At 43.4% G+C, this 18,129-nt stretch overlaps 1 protein-coding gene across 5 annotated transcripts in view; it reads left to right on the top strand.

Annotated features, from left to right (window-relative positions):
• ABCC5 (ATP binding cassette subfamily C member 5) overlaps positions 1–18,129 on the top strand; it is a 50,420-nt gene that overhangs the window by 19,876 nt on the left and 12,415 nt on the right. Inside the window, exons 10-30 of one of the 5 annotated variants that reach the window (XM_065748103.1) lie at positions 358–465; positions 2,228–2,578; positions 3,484–3,555; positions 3,670–3,794; positions 4,415–4,487; positions 4,991–5,194; positions 5,415–5,558; positions 6,933–7,035; positions 7,726–7,910; positions 8,910–9,056; positions 9,436–9,565; positions 10,033–10,186; positions 10,313–10,441; positions 11,160–11,346; positions 11,762–11,851; positions 12,779–12,968; positions 13,435–13,594; positions 13,999–14,077; positions 14,549–14,662; positions 14,951–15,115; positions 15,797–15,880. In XM_065748103.1, coding sequence (XP_065604175.1) covers positions 358–465; positions 2,228–2,578; positions 3,484–3,555; positions 3,670–3,794; positions 4,415–4,487; positions 4,991–5,194; positions 5,415–5,558; positions 6,933–7,035; positions 7,726–7,910; positions 8,910–9,056; positions 9,436–9,565; positions 10,033–10,186; positions 10,313–10,441; positions 11,160–11,346; positions 11,762–11,851; positions 12,779–12,968; positions 13,435–13,594; positions 13,999–14,077; positions 14,549–14,662; positions 14,951–15,115; positions 15,797–15,880 — 2,994 coding nt within the window. Of the gene's footprint in view, positions 1–357; positions 466–2,227; positions 2,579–3,483; positions 3,556–3,669; positions 3,795–4,414; positions 4,488–4,990; positions 5,195–5,414; positions 5,559–6,932; positions 7,044–7,725; positions 7,911–8,909; positions 9,057–9,435; positions 9,566–10,032; positions 10,187–10,312; positions 10,442–11,159; positions 11,347–11,761; positions 11,852–12,778; positions 12,969–13,434; positions 13,595–13,998; positions 14,078–14,548; positions 14,663–14,950; positions 15,116–15,796; positions 17,315–18,129 lie in introns of those variants that run through there. The other 4 variants (XM_065748097.1, XM_065748098.1, XM_065748102.1 and 1 more) reach the window with 4 other exon arrangements.

The raw sequence follows: 18,129 nt of genomic DNA, 5'->3' as shown, positions 1-18,129 counted from the left end.
TACAGAACTTTGGGGTGATTGGATGCTTCCATTTCAAGCTGTGCTTGGATGCAGCCAGCACAGATCTGTCCTGCCCTGAGACTCAAGACAGAATTTGAACACAGGCCTTCACAAGTAATAGGCTAATGCAGAATTTGCTGCCTGCTTTGTTCTGTGGACCTACAAATACTGAGGATGTCTTGGTTTCTCTCAGAGTTCTGTTTTCAGAGCATGCTGAATCTTTAAATGGTTATTCTTAGTCTGTGGGTCTTTCCTATGGCTTTAACTTTCTACCATGGCAGTTCAACCTTTAGAAGGTTGCAATCGTTTGTTCAGTGTATTACATCCAAATCTGATTGTTACTTGTTTTGTTTTTAGGCATTCACCGTGGTCACTGTCTTTAATTCGATGACTTTTGCTCTAAAAGTAACACCTTTCTCAGTGAAGTCTCTGTCTGAGGCATCGGTTTCTGTTGACAGATTTAAGGTAAGCCAGCCTTTAGCTTTGCAGTTTTAACTGTAAGTGTGGAGTGTTGTATGTGCATAATGGTTGCTAAGAGAACTCTTTGAAGACAGTGCTGTTTTGCTGTATGAGTTTTTTCTGTATGCTTTTCATGCCAGTTTGTTATTCTGCAGAAGGGATAGAAACCCAGTCAAGGAGTATTAGAGCCTAAAGACAGTACTGCTGTGGGAAGCAAAATAGGCTCACGTAATGATTTCAGGATTTTGATGTTGGTCACTTTTGAAGATGGGATATGCAGCGAGATGGTTCGCAGAATTATAATTCTTGCAGGCTCTTATGACCATTTACATGAAAAGGCAGTGCAAGTTGTCTACAGTGAAACTTCACATTTAGCCTGTGAAACTCTTTGGATGTGTCGTGTGGTGCATCGACACATTGAATACAAGCAATTGGAGTTTTATATGTCATTAAAAACAGATTTTGTATTTCCAATTTCCAAGCAAACTGTGGCTGAAAAACCATTTTATGAATAGATGTAGCTGTGACCTGGCTAAAAAACAATCTGTGGCAGAAGGTTAAGCCCAGATAACAGAAACAATCTGATCTCATCCTTCAACCCCTGTGAATATGCCATGTACTTCAGTATGAACTGAGAGGACAAGCCTTTATTTTGCCTTCTTGCTTGTAGACAATAGTCCATAGTAATATTGCACATGGTAGAAATTTCCATACAGGCTTCCACAAATATTAAAAGATCTATGGTTTCTGTGTAATGCATTCATGAAAAAAATTAGATGTGAAAATCAGAGTCTTAGAAAAATGGAATCCACAGAATGGTTGAGAGATCCCATTACTTATGAGCATTTTTCTCTAACCTTGTAATTGAGTCATCCCAAATCAAATTTCCCTAAGCACAGTTGTACTGGAGGGAATTTTTAGGGGAAGAGGAGAAGAGAGGCAGATTAATTTGTGTAAGGAATGTAACACAAGGTAGGGATACTCTAATAGCATGTTGAAAATGTAATTGGTGTTTTGGCTGTGTTACTGTTATGGGTTTTCTTACAAATGTGTGATTTGTGCTGAGCAATCTCAGGAGTAAATAAGGCTGACAGTTGAGAAATCTGTAATCACAAGGGATTCTTAGTTCAAAACAGAAGTTGTGTAAGATAAAATGATTTTCACTTTTAACTAAACCATGTAAAAAAAAGATCTTTTTCATCTGTGTTGCTTGTAAGTACTGATGGATGTGGTGGAAGACATGATGCAGTGGACTTAATGACTTGCTTACTGTCAAGCAGCCCAGCATGGGTCAGCTAAATTTGTGAGTGATGGCATTCTCCCTGCAGAAAAGGTGAAGGATAAAGGCTGAAGATAAAAAGTAATTCCATCTCCTTTGGTCATGGGCCGGTGTTCAGGACAAGTCGGTCACTTTCTGTCACAGTCACCTCTCCTCTTCAACCCGTGCATTCTGTTCATGTGTTCTGTATCTGGAAATTACAGAGCTGCAGTTAAAGCAGTCTGAACAGAGTTAGGCTGTCTCATATAGCACCCAGATCATTGCAATTCTTTGCAAGTCTTTGTGTATCTAAGCACTTCCACCACATCCAGGAATGCCCCAGCCACATAGCACGCCTGGAGTTAGTTTACACTAATGAGCTACCTTTTGCTCTTCAGCTTTCTCCCACTATATAGCCTGATGTGTTTTGCTGCGTGAGTGTGCCATAGGCTTGTCTCCCAGTCTTGATCAGGTGTCTCATCTTTACACCTCTCTCACAACTCCTATCAGAGTTTATTTCTAATGGAAGAGGTTCATATGATAAAGAAAAAACCAGCCAATCCTCACACCGCGATAGAGGTGAAAAATGCTACCTTGGCTTGGGACTTCTCCCACGCCAGCGTCCAGAGCTCACCAAAGTTGACCCCCAAAGTGAAAAAAGACAAGAAAGTAACCAAGGGCAAGAAAGAGAAAATGAAGCTGCAGCATGAGGGACAGCAAGCTGTGCTGGCAGAACAGAAGGGCCATCTTCTGGTGGACAGTGATGACCATCCTAGCCCCGAAGAGGAGAACAGAATCATCCACCTGGTTAACCTTCGGCTTCAGAGGACTCTGTACAACATTGACTTGGAGATACAAAAGGTAAGAGAAGAAAGGAGAAACTGTGAGCTCTCAAAAGGCCTTACTTATATTTAGCTGTCCTTTGGAATAAAGAACATGAAATGAAGCATATTGCTTTTGTTCACTTCTTTTAAATCCATGGCAACTGCAGTATCTAAGATGCAGTGTCTGATCTTGATAAAAACAGCTGTGCCATTTTAGTGAACCAGATCTTTCTAGTTCACAAAAAAAATAGCTTTTTGGAATTTATTACTTGTTTAATGAGTATCAGCCCACCCAGTTTATTGCAGGTAAGTGTTTGAAACTGATTGGATTCCAGCTTTTTCTTGGTGCACGATTCTTAGCAAACTGTATCTTACAGCCAGGGAGTTTTAATGGATGTGTATTTGCTAAGTTCTGCTATTTGTTCAGTCCTTCCCTCTTTGTTTTTTCTTATCACACTGACCAGGTGTTGTAAATCAGTTGTACAAAACCTTTCATTTATCTGTGATTGTTTTCTTTTTGCTGCAGTCACGTCCTTATTTATTTTCTGACCAAGATGCACAGATATATTTTTTTAATCTAATCTGTCATCCACTGAAGGCAGTGGAAGGACTTTGGAAGCCAGTCCCTTGGAGTATTCTGTTCAGGCAGGCTGAGTGCAGCATTCTCTGGGCTTGTATCAGTCCCACTCAGGAGACTGATCTTAAAATACGCTCCTGTTCACCTGTGGAGCTGATGTGATCTTACTCCGAGGTGGAATAGTACTCACTGTTTGTTTTATGAGAATCAGGGTATTGACTTCATGTGCATTTCTGTTTTGTCCTTTTTCAGCTGTTGTTACTGTCTGGCTTCAATCTCTGAGATAAAAAGGTAGTCCTGAAAGGGATGGAGAATGTAAGTAATGAGTATAATGACTGCCATATGTATGTTGTTTTTCTGTCTAGGGAAAACTTGTTGGAATTTGTGGCAGTGTGGGGAGTGGAAAGACTTCACTTATTTCAGCAATTTTAGGACAGGTGAGACGTTCTCTTTTGACTTCTGCTCTTCTTTCCTACCTCCTGTTTTGCTTATTTACACTCTGTAGGAGTGTAAGACATGGCGTGGTGTGATTTCATGGTTTTGAATTCCAGATGACCCTGTTGGAGGGTAGCATCGCAGTAAGCGGGACGTTTGCATACGTGGCCCAGCAGGCCTGGATTCTCAATGCTACACTTCGGGACAACATTCTTTTTGGCAAAGAGTATGATGAAGAAAGGTTTGTCAGAAATGTTTGCTGATTTTCACGAGAGCTTAGTAGTTCTTGGCCCAAGTGAATGAAAACTTTAACGCAGAGTGTGCTGCAGTTAAAACGTGCCCCTGCTTTTAGAAATCTGTCTTTCAGTCTCCTTTAAGATTTGTTTAAGAGCCTGAATCTCTTGCATGTGGTCGCTGTGGCTGATGGCTGTCACTGCTCACTCGCAGTGAGGGCTCTACCTCATGCTAGAGTACCACCTGACCTCTGCTTGTAGCAGCCACTGTGGAGCGGCACTGAAGTGACATTTGCTCTTGCTGTCCTGCCCTTGACCTCTTGAAGTGCAGTAACTCCTGTTTGCTACGTTGGGGCACCTTATGTGACCCTCTTCTAGTAGAGGCCACCCCTGGGACCTATGCTAGCAATCCTTGAAAAGAAATTGCCTCCTTACCTTTCCAGGACATGAGATGTTGATAATAAATTATTATCCAAAGTTTTTTTTCTCGGGAATCCAAGGCAGATCATTTGCTTAAGGCTGGTGGAATTTCTGCTCTTAGTGTAGAAGGTGAAATAATGCTGTATTAGCTAGATACTTTGGGGAAAAGAAAAGTGTTCTTATTACTTATCTAATCCATGTTCTTTAGATATAATACTGTGTTGAATGGTTGCTGTCTAAGACCTGACCTAGCCATCCTTCCAAATGGGGACCTGACAGAGGTATAAACTTTGCTTATAATAAACTACCTTAGTAGCTGCAAAAAAAAAAAAAAAAAGTAGAATTGTAGTTTGCTGGACTGGAGTGAGGGGAACACCGTAATACTGGTATGCACATAAGCCAAGATGCTGAATACATCTTGTGCACCAAAGCTGTTGAGAGCAGTGCCATGTTTTTGGCAAAGAAGTTACCAGTTGTGAGCTTTTCATTGTGTTGTAAATTTTGCTGCCTGAGCAGGACCTGTTTGAGATTGGTTTAAAATAGCTCAGCAAAAAAGTACTGCAACGTTTCAAGCATGTTCACCTTGAGTTAGACTGTATAATGCATTTCACAAAGATGTAGATGCCTAAACTATAGATTGTATGTATGATACTGTGGTGTATATGCGTATGTGGTATATACACACACATGAAATGTGGTCTGCTTCATTCCAGTCATCTCTTGAGTTCTGAATATCTGCATCACAGTGCCATAGAGATAAAATAACAAGCTTGTGTCTGTGCAGATCGGTGAACGAGGGGCTAATCTGAGTGGAGGACAACGTCAGAGAATCAGTCTGGCTCGAGCCCTGTACAGTGATAGGAACATCTACATCCTTGATGATCCCCTTAGTGCCTTAGATGCTCATGTTGGAAATCACATTTTTAACAGTGCAATAAGGAAGCACTTGAAGTCAAAGACTGTCCTTTTCATCACTCATCAGCTTCAGGTACTAACTGCAGCTCTCCTGCTTGCTTTCTTGGACTTTCATGTAATGCTGTCTAGTCAGTTGCTGGAGATTACTGTGCCCCAACTTGTTATAGCACGACTCTCTCTATAGGATATGTAGTTTAGGTTTCTAAACTAGCTTTGCAAGTGTGCACAGAGCACAATCTAATTCTTTATTAGACACAGTGATAAAGACCTGTTCTTGCTGCTGTTCTTTCCAGTATCTTGTCGACTGTGATGAAGTGATCTTCATGAAAGAAGGTTGCATTACTGAACGAGGAAGTCATGAGGAACTAATGAATTTAAGTGGGGATTATGCAACCATTTTTAATAACCTACAACTGGGAGAAACACCACACATTGAGGTACTCGTTTTTCTGTTTTAAAGCACTCTGATTTTTCCAATGAAATGGAAAGGTGAAAAATGGCTTCACATCTTGGTCTGACCGTTATGCTTCTGGTGCAGTCCTCTGTGCTTTATCACACTGTATTTGCAATCACAGTCCTTAGAGAAATGCATTGTAGAGAGGACTCTGCCAGTGAGCTCATGTGTTGCATGTGAAAGATGTTGTTTCCCGTGGTGGTGCTCAGAGGAGGAAGCTTGTCTCCATTCAGTAGGACATAAATTTAAGTTTTCAGTTATTTAGTTTTTCCCACTTGCGTCCTGTTTGCTTCCTGAAGTTATTCTTTGGAGTAAGAAACACAAATGTATCAGCAGCCCAGTTTTTAATCGATGAAAGAATCTTTACTTAAAAGTTTCAGACATTTATAAAAAAAGTAATTACTGACTTGATCTCTTGAGATCCCATCCAACCCCTGCTGCTATTCTGTGAGAAGGTAGGATTGGGATAAGTGCACAGACAGAAGGTGCTCGGTGGAATTTCCTCCTGGGAGATATTAATGAAGGAAGTAAAGGAGTGCTACATATTACTCTGCACATCCATTCTGAGACTTGAAGATTTAAGCTTAATGTAATGCCAGTTAATGTGAGATTCTCCAGCTTGCGTGCTTGGCAGACCTCTGCTGTCTCTCTAAAAACACTAGCTCACAGAAAGAGCATTGATTTGCATTCCTTGTGGGGTGAGAAGAAAGGTTTGGTAGAGTTAGGTTCCCTGTGGTTTGATGTGTACCAGGTGTCTCTTGTCACATAAGGTGTGGGGAGATGGCTGATGTTCCTGAAGATGTGGAGGGGATTTCAGTTAAACTGAGCTGCCTCTAACAGACCATCACTTCCTTTTTGTGGGAAGGTGGCCAGGTCTAGAGCAGCAGATTTGTAAGCAGTTTAGTGTTGGGACATCTGATTTCTGGAAGCCTCACTTGGTCCGTAGAGATGTTTTATGGGAGCTTTCCTGAGAGAAAGACTAGAGAGAGCATTTGGGGGAAAAAGCCTCTTGATAAAATTGTGAGTTATTATTCCAAGGGATACGGGGAGTTGTATCTCTCCGTAGTAGAGGTGTAGCTCCTCTACCATATATATTTCCAGAATCATTTGAAGCTAAACCTTGCACACCACCAATACAGATTTGTAGCATTTCAGGTCAGTAGAGGAGGAGAGTTGAATCCACAAGAGTTGGTGGTCATCTTTAATAACCAAAATTTATATCCCCCTTGAAATCGGTGCTCTGCTATTGAGAACATTCACGTTTAGGAGGCAGCTTATTAAAAGGAAGTTTTTGATTCTGCTGTGAAAATGTAAAAGAAAATTATTTCACTTGTTTTGCGTCACCGTTTTCCAACAGATTAATATAAAGAAGAACACAAACAGTTCTCTGAAAAGACCCCAGGATAAAAGTACCAAAGCAGGGTCTGTGAAGAAGGAGAAGGTTGTGAAGAAGGAAGAGGGTAACTATGTAATCAAGTTTTTTTACTGCAGTTGCTTCATACACGAATAAGCTCAAAACATTTGCTTTCAAACTATACTATGAATGTGCCTCTTAGGTTTTGAAAGCTGTCTCAAGTCCTGGTCACTTATTGTGGTTGATGGGATTCAGGCAGCGGGCAGAGAGCAGTCATTAATTCATTTAGTGTGGGTGCCTGCACAATGATTAGCAGTTTAATCAGTCTGCCATGAGTCAGATGTTGTTGGTGTGAAGGGGTTCATAGTACTCTGTGTCCAGCACCACCTCTCCTCTTATCTGAAGAGGGCAGTGTGTGTAGCTTGGCACTTGCACGTTCCTAGGCAGGACGTGACGTTTATACACGAAGAATCTGAAGGTCTGACCTTTGTTGTGGGGTTATCTGTTCAATGTTAACTTTGACCTTAAGCAGGATTTAAAAAGCCTTAGTAAGACTTAAAGTATTTGAGTCTGCGCTGATTAAGCTTTTTCAGACTTGAATGATTCTGCAGAGGAATTGTGACTCTGAAAAACTGTTAGAACCATTATGTTCCACATACTAAATAATGACAATTTCTGAAGGCGTTCTGTACAGCGTGAAAGCGACTTTAGTTTTGTGTATGTTCCACAAACTCACAGAAGTTTTCATGTAGCAGCTTTCCTCACTCTTCCTTCTTCCTCCTCTTTTGTTTCTTAGGCCAGCTGGTTCAGTTGGAAGAGAAAGGCAAAGGCTCTGTCCCCTGGTCTGTTTATGGCATCTACATTCAGGCAGCTGGAGGCCCCTTTGCATTCCTTGTGATAATGGCACTGTTTGTGCTGAATGTGGGCAGTACGGCTTTTAGCAACTGGTGGCTGAGTTTCTGGATCAAGCAAGGCAGCGGAGTAAGATAAACAGCATTTCTCTTTTATTTCATGGGTGAGGGAATTGCTCACATACCCCAATCCCAAGCAGTCCCGTGAGCTTCCTAATTTAAGTGAGTTGTAAGGCTCCCCAAGAGGTGATCTTGCTAGGGGGTTCATCTCAACAGTGAGAACTCCAGTAATGATGAAAAAGGTATAGTAGGTCATGGGGTTTTATACTGCCCTCCTGTTCCTTGCCTTGGTTTGTTGAAAAAAAGGAAGTGAAAATGTGAAAAGGCCCAACAAGCTGCAGGAAGAATTGTTTTAGTGCTGCCTTTTGTTTGAATGAGACCTTCCATCTAACAGGATAATCTTGTTGTAGTTTATAGCTTTAAGTCAAATGACTTTTGGGAGTTGCTTTGGAGAATATAATGACTGAAGATTGTGTGGGATTTTTCCCACTCTGGGGGCTTTGATTGGAAGTCTCATTGCATTTGAAAATTCATATATGACTGTTGGTTTGTTTTGTTTGTTTGTTTTAAACTAAACCAAACTCTTACCTCTGGGAATACGCCATGAAGTGCAGATTGCCAAGAGTATTAAAAGAAATAACGAGATCCTTAGTTATACTTTAAAAAAAGGTATGATAATATGTTACTAAAGAAATTACTGCATCTTGGCAGAAAATAAGCGTGTTTAATAAGGAGACAGTGAACACACATCCAAGGTGAATGTTCCTGTGTAATAGAAGTGGTGGTGTACAGGTATCTGGCATTGTGCTGCAGAACACAAGAAATGATTGGTATGAAATGGGAGATCAGGAATTAAATGAAGTAATCTTATAGGGAGTTTGTGATGCTACAGAAATAGCACCTATCACCTACCACTTTCTGAAGCATTCCAAGATTACTGAAGTACTTTCTGCAGAATAGAAGTGTCCAAAAGAGTGGGTGGTGGGTGGCAGTTAAATTCTACCATGTGTAATAAGTATGTGCTTAATTTTTATCTTAACTATTCACTGAAACTTTGAATTTCCTGCAGAACACCACTGTGACTTTGGGAAATGACACTGTCATAAGTAACAGTATGAAAGATAACCCCCACATGCATTACTATGCTGGCATCTATGCCCTGTCTATGGCAGTGATGTTGATTCTGAAAGCTGTTCGTGGTGTTGTTTTTGTGAAGGTAAGTGTCAGTGCTGCCTGGTGCTTTTCTCATGCTCCCCTCTCCCTCCCTCCCTGCTCTGGCACACTGCTGTCTCTGTGGTTTGTTTGGTGACTTCCCCAGAGACACTTCTGAGTCAGGGAAAAGTCAGATGGTGGACTGTAAGATTTCCATCATGTCATCTCTTTAAGGGAAAGCGTGATACAGCTCCAACTTCTGCTTGAATTAATAGTTTCCTTCCGCTCACTGGAAGCGCGAAGTGCAAGAAAAAATAACTATGCTTCCAATTGAAGAGGGAAGATTGGCAGAATTTTTTTTCATGCCTATAGGGAGGGATCAGTGGCAGTAACAGAAAGACAGACATCTTTTCATAACACTCTCATGTCTGCTGCATTGTCAGGGAACTCTCAGAGCATCCTCCAGGCTCCATGATGAGCTCTTCAGGCGGATCCTGCGTAGCCCCATGAAGTTCTTTGACACTACACCCACTGGACGGATTCTCAACAGGTTTTCCAAAGACATGGATGAAGGTATGTCAGCAGGGATTCCACCCCTCTCTCTCTTGTCAGGTACTTGTCATAGACTCAGCAGGAATTGGGACATGCCATGGTTCTGCTTGTAGGTGGCAGCTATCTCTGGTCTGTCTGTTCACTTATGAAGAGGAATGTGCACAGCTGCTTTTGCACCTACAGTCTGCACGTGGACTCTTAGCAGTTAATGCAGGAACGTGGAGTATCAGGCTGAAGTTCACGTGCAGAAAAGGTGGTGATTGGGTCAGAGCTGCATCAGTGCTATTTCTGTAAACGGGGATAATTGGAAAAATTAACATTTAGGAAGATAAAAGCACCCCTAATGTTGATGTACATTTTACGTTTGAAAAAGCCCTGAGAAATCACTGCTTGTCACTGATGATGTACAGCTGGACTGAATTGCATTATGTGAGTTCTTTTAGCTTTATGTACTCAAAATCTTCATCTTTTCCCTCCATCTTTTCCAGTGGATGTTCGTTTGCCCTTTCAAGCAGAAATGTTCATCCAGAATGTCATCCTTGTGTTCTTCTGTGTGGGTGTGATTTCTGGGGTTTTCCCCTGGTTCCTGGTGGCAGTGGGTCCTCTCATTGTCCTATTCATGGTTCTGCATGCTGTGTCTAGGTAAGTGCTTCAGCTGCTTTGACTAAGAGTAAAGAAACTCTGACCTGCTACTGGGGAATCAGGGCTCTTTAAGTATGTCTGCATCAGTACAGAACGTGGCACTTAAAAGTGCTTCTTTCTTTCCAGAGTCTTTATTCGAGAGCTCAAGCGTCTGGATAACATCACGCAGTCTCCGTTCCTGTCTCACATTACATCTAGCATACAGGGTCTCTCCACGATCCATGCATACCACAAAGGCCAGGAATTCCTGCACAGGTCAGTCTAGATACCTAGCTGGGAGTGATGGAGCAAAAAGGAGAGCACGACAGCTTAACATTCAGGGAGACTTCAGTGGGGTCTGCAGCTGGTGACGTACATTGGGTCTAATGGTGAAAATTACTTTTTTGGGGGAAAAAATGAAGAGCAAGGAGGAGAACGGAAAGGAAAAACTGTCTGGTAGCCAGCTGGGCAGAGCAGTGCAGGAGTCTCAGATGAGTGCCTTCTTCTGGGCTTCTGTGCAGCAGGTGGCAATGAGAGCGATGAGGACAACTTTTTGGCATGTTAACTAATCCTCTGTGTGCGTATCCGTGAGCTGTGCACCTGTATATTTAGAGAGCATTTATCAGGTATTTAGATGACTGTTAACCACTTTGTAACGGACTATGTTTGGCTTTCTCTGGTGTAAGCTAAAATCTGCAGAATAACTGGTGGTGAGAGAAAGTGAGACCTCTCTCCTGGTATTTGCTTCCCATGGGAACTTGCTGTAACAATATCAGATTTTGCAGGTGCAAGGTCATGGGAGCAAGGGCAAATTGTCCCAGAGGTTTTGGGAAGACACTGCTATAGCAGCTTAGATGAAATAGAGCAGGATGGCACTGCTGTGCAACCGTGATTGCTGTGGAGCTGGATTACAGGATCAGAAAACCTAGCATCCTGCTGTTTGTAGCACTGCAGGCTCAGGAAGCTGGACCAACATTTTGTTTTCGTATTTCAGGTATCAGGAGCTCCTTGATGACAATCAGGCACCGTTTTACCTGTTCAGCTGTGCCATGCGCTGGCTGGCTGTACGGCTGGACGTCATCAGCATTGCTCTCATCACAACCACCGGCCTCATGATTGTGCTGATGCACGGCCAGATTCCTCCAGCCTATGCTGGGCTGGCTATCTCATACGCTGTGCAAGTGAGTGTGCCTGCCTGACTTACTCTCTTATTGAAGAGACCAGTGAACACTTCCTCATTGTCTGAGAGTGGGAAAGGGTGCTGCTTTGATGATGGTGGGGGGAAGTCAAGTCAGAGTCAGCATGTGGCTGTGGTTATTGGTTCTGTTGTTTGCCCTTTTCTGCCTCCTGGTGGTAATAACATAAAATTGCACAATTTAGATGGCTAACATTTTAAGCTGTTGATTTTGGGAAACCTTTCTAAGCTGCTGACTTACCAAGCAGTTCATAAATTAAGGTTGTTTTGAACTTAAATATAAGGGGTCCAAGGCAAGAGTATTTGTATCGAGTATCCTTGAGGTTAGTCTTTTAAATCAGTTAAGAAATTTATATCAGTCACAGCTCTGAATTTCTCTCCATTTCCTCCCTTCACCCCAGTTAACAGGGTTATTCCAGTTTACAGTCAGACTTGCTTCAGAAACAGAAGCTCGCTTCACGTCAGTGGAGAGGATCGATCACTACATCAAGGTAGGGCAGTAACACATTCAGCTGCAGTTCTTGTTTATCACTAGTGTAAGGGAAGAGGAAGCCAGCCACGGTCCACCTTAGTACAGAACGTGTACCACACATTTATGTACCACACAGATACTGCCTGCTAGCTCTCAGTGGACTAAGATGGTTTATCCTTGCTAGGCTTTCAGTGGCAGAGCTTCTACTTGTAGGTTACAGATACAAGTTTTATAAGTTACCAGCTACCATTTTAGATCCCAAATGAGTTATCCTTTGTGAGGCATTTTTTTTTCTTACCCATCTTTCCAGACAGACATTTTATTATGAAACTGTGAAACTGTTATGAAGCTGAAATGGACAGGTAGGTGTCTCACCAAGTTCAAGGCTTGGCTTCTTTCAGTGTGGGCACTGAGGTTGCTGTTTTGAGCACCAACCTCAAAGAATGTCAGACAGTCACTGTTTTTCAGTGGAGATGTTTACATTTTAAATGCTTAAAGCTACGTGATATTTATCTCTTGGCAGGATTTCTGCCGTTCCCTGAGGCCGGTCATGCCAAATATGAGAAAGTGAAACTTCATTTTAAGCATGCTAAATATCCATTTGATTTTTAGAGGTTCTGCTTTTCTCTTTAATCCGTGAACTGCTTAAATGAGGGACCTACTGAGGGTAGAGTGTCACAGTGAAAGTGAGCTGGAGCAGGGAAGAATGAGGATCAGGAGGAGGATATTTGTACCATATTTCATGTAGATGTTTTGTTCTGTGTCAGAATCAATGGAGGGGATAGAAATATAGCAGATTTCACATCTAAGCTTTAAAAGACCAGAAAACTCAGTGGGATTTGCACAGAAATAATAGGCCTAAATTAGTAATTCTATTGGTGAAAAACATCAGTGGGTGAAAGGTGCAGTATCATTCTTACTGGAAACTGAACTTTTCTTTTTGAAGACTCTTTCCCTGGAAGCTCCTGCTCGAATTAAGAATAAAGCTCCCCCTCTGGACTGGCCACAAGAAGGTGAAGTTGTTTTTGAAAATGCGGAGATGCGGTACCGAGAAAATCTCCCTCTTGTACTTAAAAAAGTGTCCTTTACCATCAAACCGAAGGAGAAGATTGGCATTGTGGGAAGGACAGGCTCGGGTAAGGAAGAACACCAAGCACAGTTAAAATAGTGCAGTTACAGGACAGTCATATTGGTTCCTCCCTTTTCTAAGCAGTCTGCCTCAGAGTGGTCCAGGGAGCTGTCAGTGGTGGATTCTGTTCACATGCATGCAGAAGTGGGATCCCTGTAAACAATAAAAACAAGCTTCCTTTTGAAATAGAGGCATATCCTCCTTTGCCTGAGCCCCAATATGCTATGTGTAGCACCCCGACATTTACCAGCACAGAATGCTGCCTAGAAATGCTCGTTGTCACTTATTTGACTGTCACGAAAGCTCCTTGTGCTGATGCTGCAGCCAGACTTGGCTCTAAGCCCCCTCGGAAGGTTGTCATGTGAACTGATTGCAAGGTGGTTTACACCAGCTCCAAAATGGGCTTTTTAAATACTCAATCACTACTGCTCACCAGTTTCTACACGACTGGTTTTTTTCGGTCTCGTTTTTAGGGAAGTCTTCCCTTGGAATGGCACTCTTTCGTTTGGTTGAACTGTCTGGAGGCTGCATTAAAATTGATGGAGTGAAAATAAACGACATTGGTTTGGCAGATCTTCGCAGCAAACTCTCAATAATCCCTCAGGAACCCGTGCTGTTCAGTGGCACTGTAAGGTTAGTGTACGTCAGGAAGGAAAAGGTGGCTGCCAGCTCATACTGAAGTCAAATGAGATGTTATTTGTGAGTAGAACAAAGACATCTGGCTTCTGTTCCTTTTTTGCAACAGAGCAGAAAGCACAGGTAAATGGCTTTAGGTGACTCCGTGCACAGTTGTGTCAGTGATCATCCTCTGTGGAACTCTTGCTTTTCCTTGAGATATTTGCATCTTTGTCTTCTGTTTTTACTCTGTTGATGCTTGCCTACTAATACAGCAGGAACATCTGATTTCCATGGCAAGGAAATTCTCTCAGTGGAACATTAAAGGGATTTGTCCATCTGGGCAGATGAGGGCACTGCTGTTTTGCCATTCACTGCTGAAGAACAGATTCTGGTTACACTTTTGTGCTTCTCCCCTCCAGATCAAACTTGGATCCTTTCAATCAGTACAGTGAGGATCAGATCTGGGATGCTTTGGAAAGGACTCACATGAAGGAGTGTGTAAGTACTACAGTGTCTGTGAGATAGCTGTTTGTGTTTTGGCTTTCCAAGCTATGTGTTCTACAAATGGTGTTCTTCAATCCAAAGACCCTCCAGTAAAGGTATTTCTCTGCAATTTCTTCCATTCTTTGCTATGTTTTATTTCTAAAGATGAGGTGGAATTTTTTGACAATAACACATTTAAGAGGTGTACTCTTTAGTATGTAGCACGGCAGAGTTCTGCTTCATCACAGAGACTCTTCAGATCTGCAGTGTTTCAGAAGTGCTGCTTTTCTGTGTGCCTTAGGTAGACGTGCATTCTGCATTTACATTGTAAAGCGTAAATGTCACACGTGCATATTCATACTGAACTTAAAATCTGCCCTTTGTGAGGCTTTCTGCAGCAAGTCTCACCGCAGCGAAGCTCGTGCCATGGAGACACGAGAGGCCTGTTCAGCTCTGAGGCTTTTTTCCCTCTTCTTTCCCACGCAGGTTGCCCAGCTGCCTATGAAACTCGACTCAGAAGTAATGGAAAATGGGGAAAACTTTTCAGTTGGGGAGAGGCAGTTACTGTGCATAGCGAGGGCTCTTCTGCGTCGCTGCAAGGTGAGCTTATTGATGGCAGGAACTGCTGGTGATACCAGACTGGCAGCACTGAGAAAAGGCTTTTCCTTTGGTCACATTTATTCAGACTGGCACCAACACATAATCCAGCTCAGAGCTGGTGTAGGCAGAAACGCTGCTTCTCAAAACTACCTCTGTGCCCACAACTCTGTACAGATCACCGTGACCAGGAGCTGCCACAAATGGCAGTTCAGCCCACTCTGCATATTTTGATGTTCGAGGGGATGGAGTTACTGTGAAGTAACAGCCAAGACTGTGCACTACTTTCAGATTTTGATACTGGATGAAGCAACAGCTGCGATGGACACGGAGACGGACTTACTGATTCAGGAGACCATCAGAGAGGCATTTGCAGACTGCACGATGTTAACAATTGCTCACCGCCTGCATACCGTGCTGGGTTCCGACCGGATCATGGTGCTAACACAAGGACAGGTGAGCAGAAGGACTTCTGTGGCTTCAGGTCCAGTTGCAGTCTGCCTGGTGATGCCACGTGTATGGGCTAAGCTGAAGAACAGCTGGCATTGCTGCTGAAAATCTGTGTGTTCCTTCACGTCCTTGGTTGTCATTCTCCAACAGCATCAGAGATTGCCTCAACATGACAGGGTGGAAAAACTGCCTTTATTCCAAGGAAATAGCACAGGGGAACAGAACTCCCTTTGTAGGTTTAGTTTTGTTATGGGTAATAATGCAAGCATCTCTGCTGGGGCTCAGCAGCAGTTTGCAAGGCATTCCAATACCAAGCAGACACGTGACAGATAACCACTTTCCAGCTCCCACCTGGAAGCTGTGAACACTCAAAGTCAAACGTGGGAACATTTAGCAACGCTCTTGAAGGTTGAGAAAGTGAAAACCCATAGCATCTGCCTCAGTTTGTTTGCCAGAGCCACCAGAGGTTGCTGCCTGCTGGCTAGTCCCAGCATCTGTGTAGTGCAGCTTAAAGCACCCCTGGTCGCAGTGTGTGTGCAGAAAGGCACGAGCTTTCACTGCCCATTGTCCCATCTAGAGGCTGCCAGGTTCTGGCTTCTTCACTGCCCTGTGAGCCCAGGGAGGGTGTGAATGGGAATCCATTTTCTGCTGGCTTCTCCTAACCTGCTTTCCCTGCCTTGTTTTCAGGTAGTGGAATTCGACACGCCGTCTGCCCTTCTGGCCAATGAGAACTCGCGCTTCTATGCTATGTTTGCTGCTGCAGAGAACAAGGTCGCTGTCAAGGGCTAAAATTCAGGGCAAAGTCACTTTAATTTTGGAGAGCTACGCTCCCTGCCTGTGGCAGGCCAGCTCTCCCTCCTCCTCCAAGCAGATTATTGCCTTTTTGTCTTTTATTTTTTAGCACAATGTGTCGAGCCAGAGAGTTTTTAAAACTGCGTCCGAAGAGTCCTTCGTTTTTATTATTGTATTTATTCCATAATCATATTACTAATTTTTGTTTTTAAATGCACTCTACAAATGGCTCAGGGAGCCATAGTTATAAATGTATCAGAGGCCTATAATGAAGCTTTATACATGTAGCTATATCTATACATAATTCTGTATATAGCCTATATTTACAGTGGAAATGTAAGCTGTTTATTTTATATTAAAATAAGCACTGTGTTAATAACAGTGCATATTCTTTTCTATCATTTTTGTACAGTTTATGGTACCAGAGGTCTGGCTTTGATACCGGGCTGTATCAGACACCATTTTGTCTCTTACAGTTGTCTTTTCCTAGTGCCAGATTTTCTGCGTGTCTGAGTGGAAGTGAAGCTTTGCAATAGTGTCCTTTATTGTCACATCATTGTTGTCTAGCACAGGGGAGAAGAGCACTGTGGTGTAACTCTATTGCATTGTAGTTTATCAAAGCTATTTGGAGCATTGCTGATGTTCACCGCGGCGGCGGCTGCTGCTTGCCACAATGCTTTCCCAAAGCGGGGTCTGTAGTGATGTCCTGAGTGGAGAACCAGCTCTGGGTCACATTAAGGCCTCGTATTTTCGCAGCGTCCTGCTGCAGTATTTCTGACTGTATCCGCAGGGTTTACGCTCTTTCTGCTTCACTGATCTAACACAACCAAAATGTAACTGTTTATGGGATGATCTGTACCAAATTAAGGCCCAACCTGTACCCTGTATGCTGGCAGGAAAGCCTCTTCCAAGCTGCTCCAGCTGACTGGCTCCTTATCTTGAAGCTGCTAACACTCCTCAGAAGTTTAGGTTGGCTTTCACCGGCACAAGTAACACTAACTCTTCGATCTGCTCACATACACTAAGGTTAAACAACGTCAATATTTCCTGTTTCTTTATTGCACACTTGTTAAGGAAACAGTGCCCCGCTCCACGTTTTCTGGAACTTTATCCAGGTTCCTGCTGATCAGGATGTAACACTGGTGTAGGATGTTGTTTTCTTACTGTGAAGAGACCTACCTCAGGTTACTAGGTCCTGTGTAGTGCGTTGCCATGATCACTGTAGCCATCCCTGTCCGATGGGACCCGCGGCCCAGGTGGGCACGGTCGCTCCTCTAATAGCCGTGACTTATTGAATGGTCAGCGTTGCATGTCTTTGTCAACTTGGACATTTTGTAGCCTTAGCATGTTTGCAAAATGTCTCGCCGAGGCAAAAATCTGAAAAGTAAATAAAACTATTTTGGGTTTTGTAAATTTCAGTGGCTGAAGTGGTTTGTTTGGAGCACGTAAATCACTCCTTGCCTTTCTGAGCCCTGGCTCCGTTTCTGCACGCTGGGTTTCTGCTCATCTCTGCACCACAGTCTGATTATTTTCTCCTTCAGAGTGGGGTTTTTTCAACCAGGTGCAGTGGGTACCTTGTGCCCTGCAGCGTGGAGGGGGCTTGCAGTGTGTGTCTGTGCTGAGTGGGACAGAGGGTAACGGTTTGTGGTGCAAGCACTCGATAGCAGTGGGGAGGCTGGATGGAATACAGAACATCCGTATGTGGAGGCATTTCCACACACTTCACCTACACGTACTGTTTGTGATGTGCGATGACTGCAGTCGCAGCAGTGAGCGTTCCTGCCTACCACCAGCACAGGCACAGTCACACCGTTCACAGGGCTTAGACCGAAGACAAAACATCAGTGGTTGAAGCCTGAATGTTGTTGTAAGGGACAGAGAGAACGTGAAGTGGCCTGAGGCTGCTGCTGGCATTGCCCTCCTTCCAGGCTGGGAGTTCCTTCAGCTTTCCCGATGCCAGCCCCGCTCTTGCCTAGCCCAGCACTGACCCTGAAAGCTAATTTGCAGAGTTCACCCTCCAAAATCAGGAATGCTGTACAAAGGAGACAGGAAGGCACACCTGGAGGGGTGGCAAAGCGAGGCTGCTCTTTGCGTAGCTACAAGAGGAAGCCGTGCTTGGGATTCAGTGCACCAAGCTGCTGCTTGCCCGTCGTGCTCTCCTGAAGTGGTGAACATGGTCCAACAGATGTGGGAGAAGTGTGCCTAAGAGAGCTTTCAGGTTTGCTGTG

Source organism: Cyrtonyx montezumae, unplaced genomic scaffold (genome assembly GCF_038088225.1).
Source record: "Cyrtonyx montezumae isolate F1298 unplaced genomic scaffold, pur_monq_1.0 scaffold_5, whole genome shotgun sequence".
Taxonomy (NCBI): Eukaryota; Metazoa; Chordata; class Aves; order Galliformes; family Odontophoridae; genus Cyrtonyx; species Cyrtonyx montezumae.
Note: the sequence above shows the minus strand (reverse complement) of the source record. Positions and strands in the feature narration are given on the sequence as shown.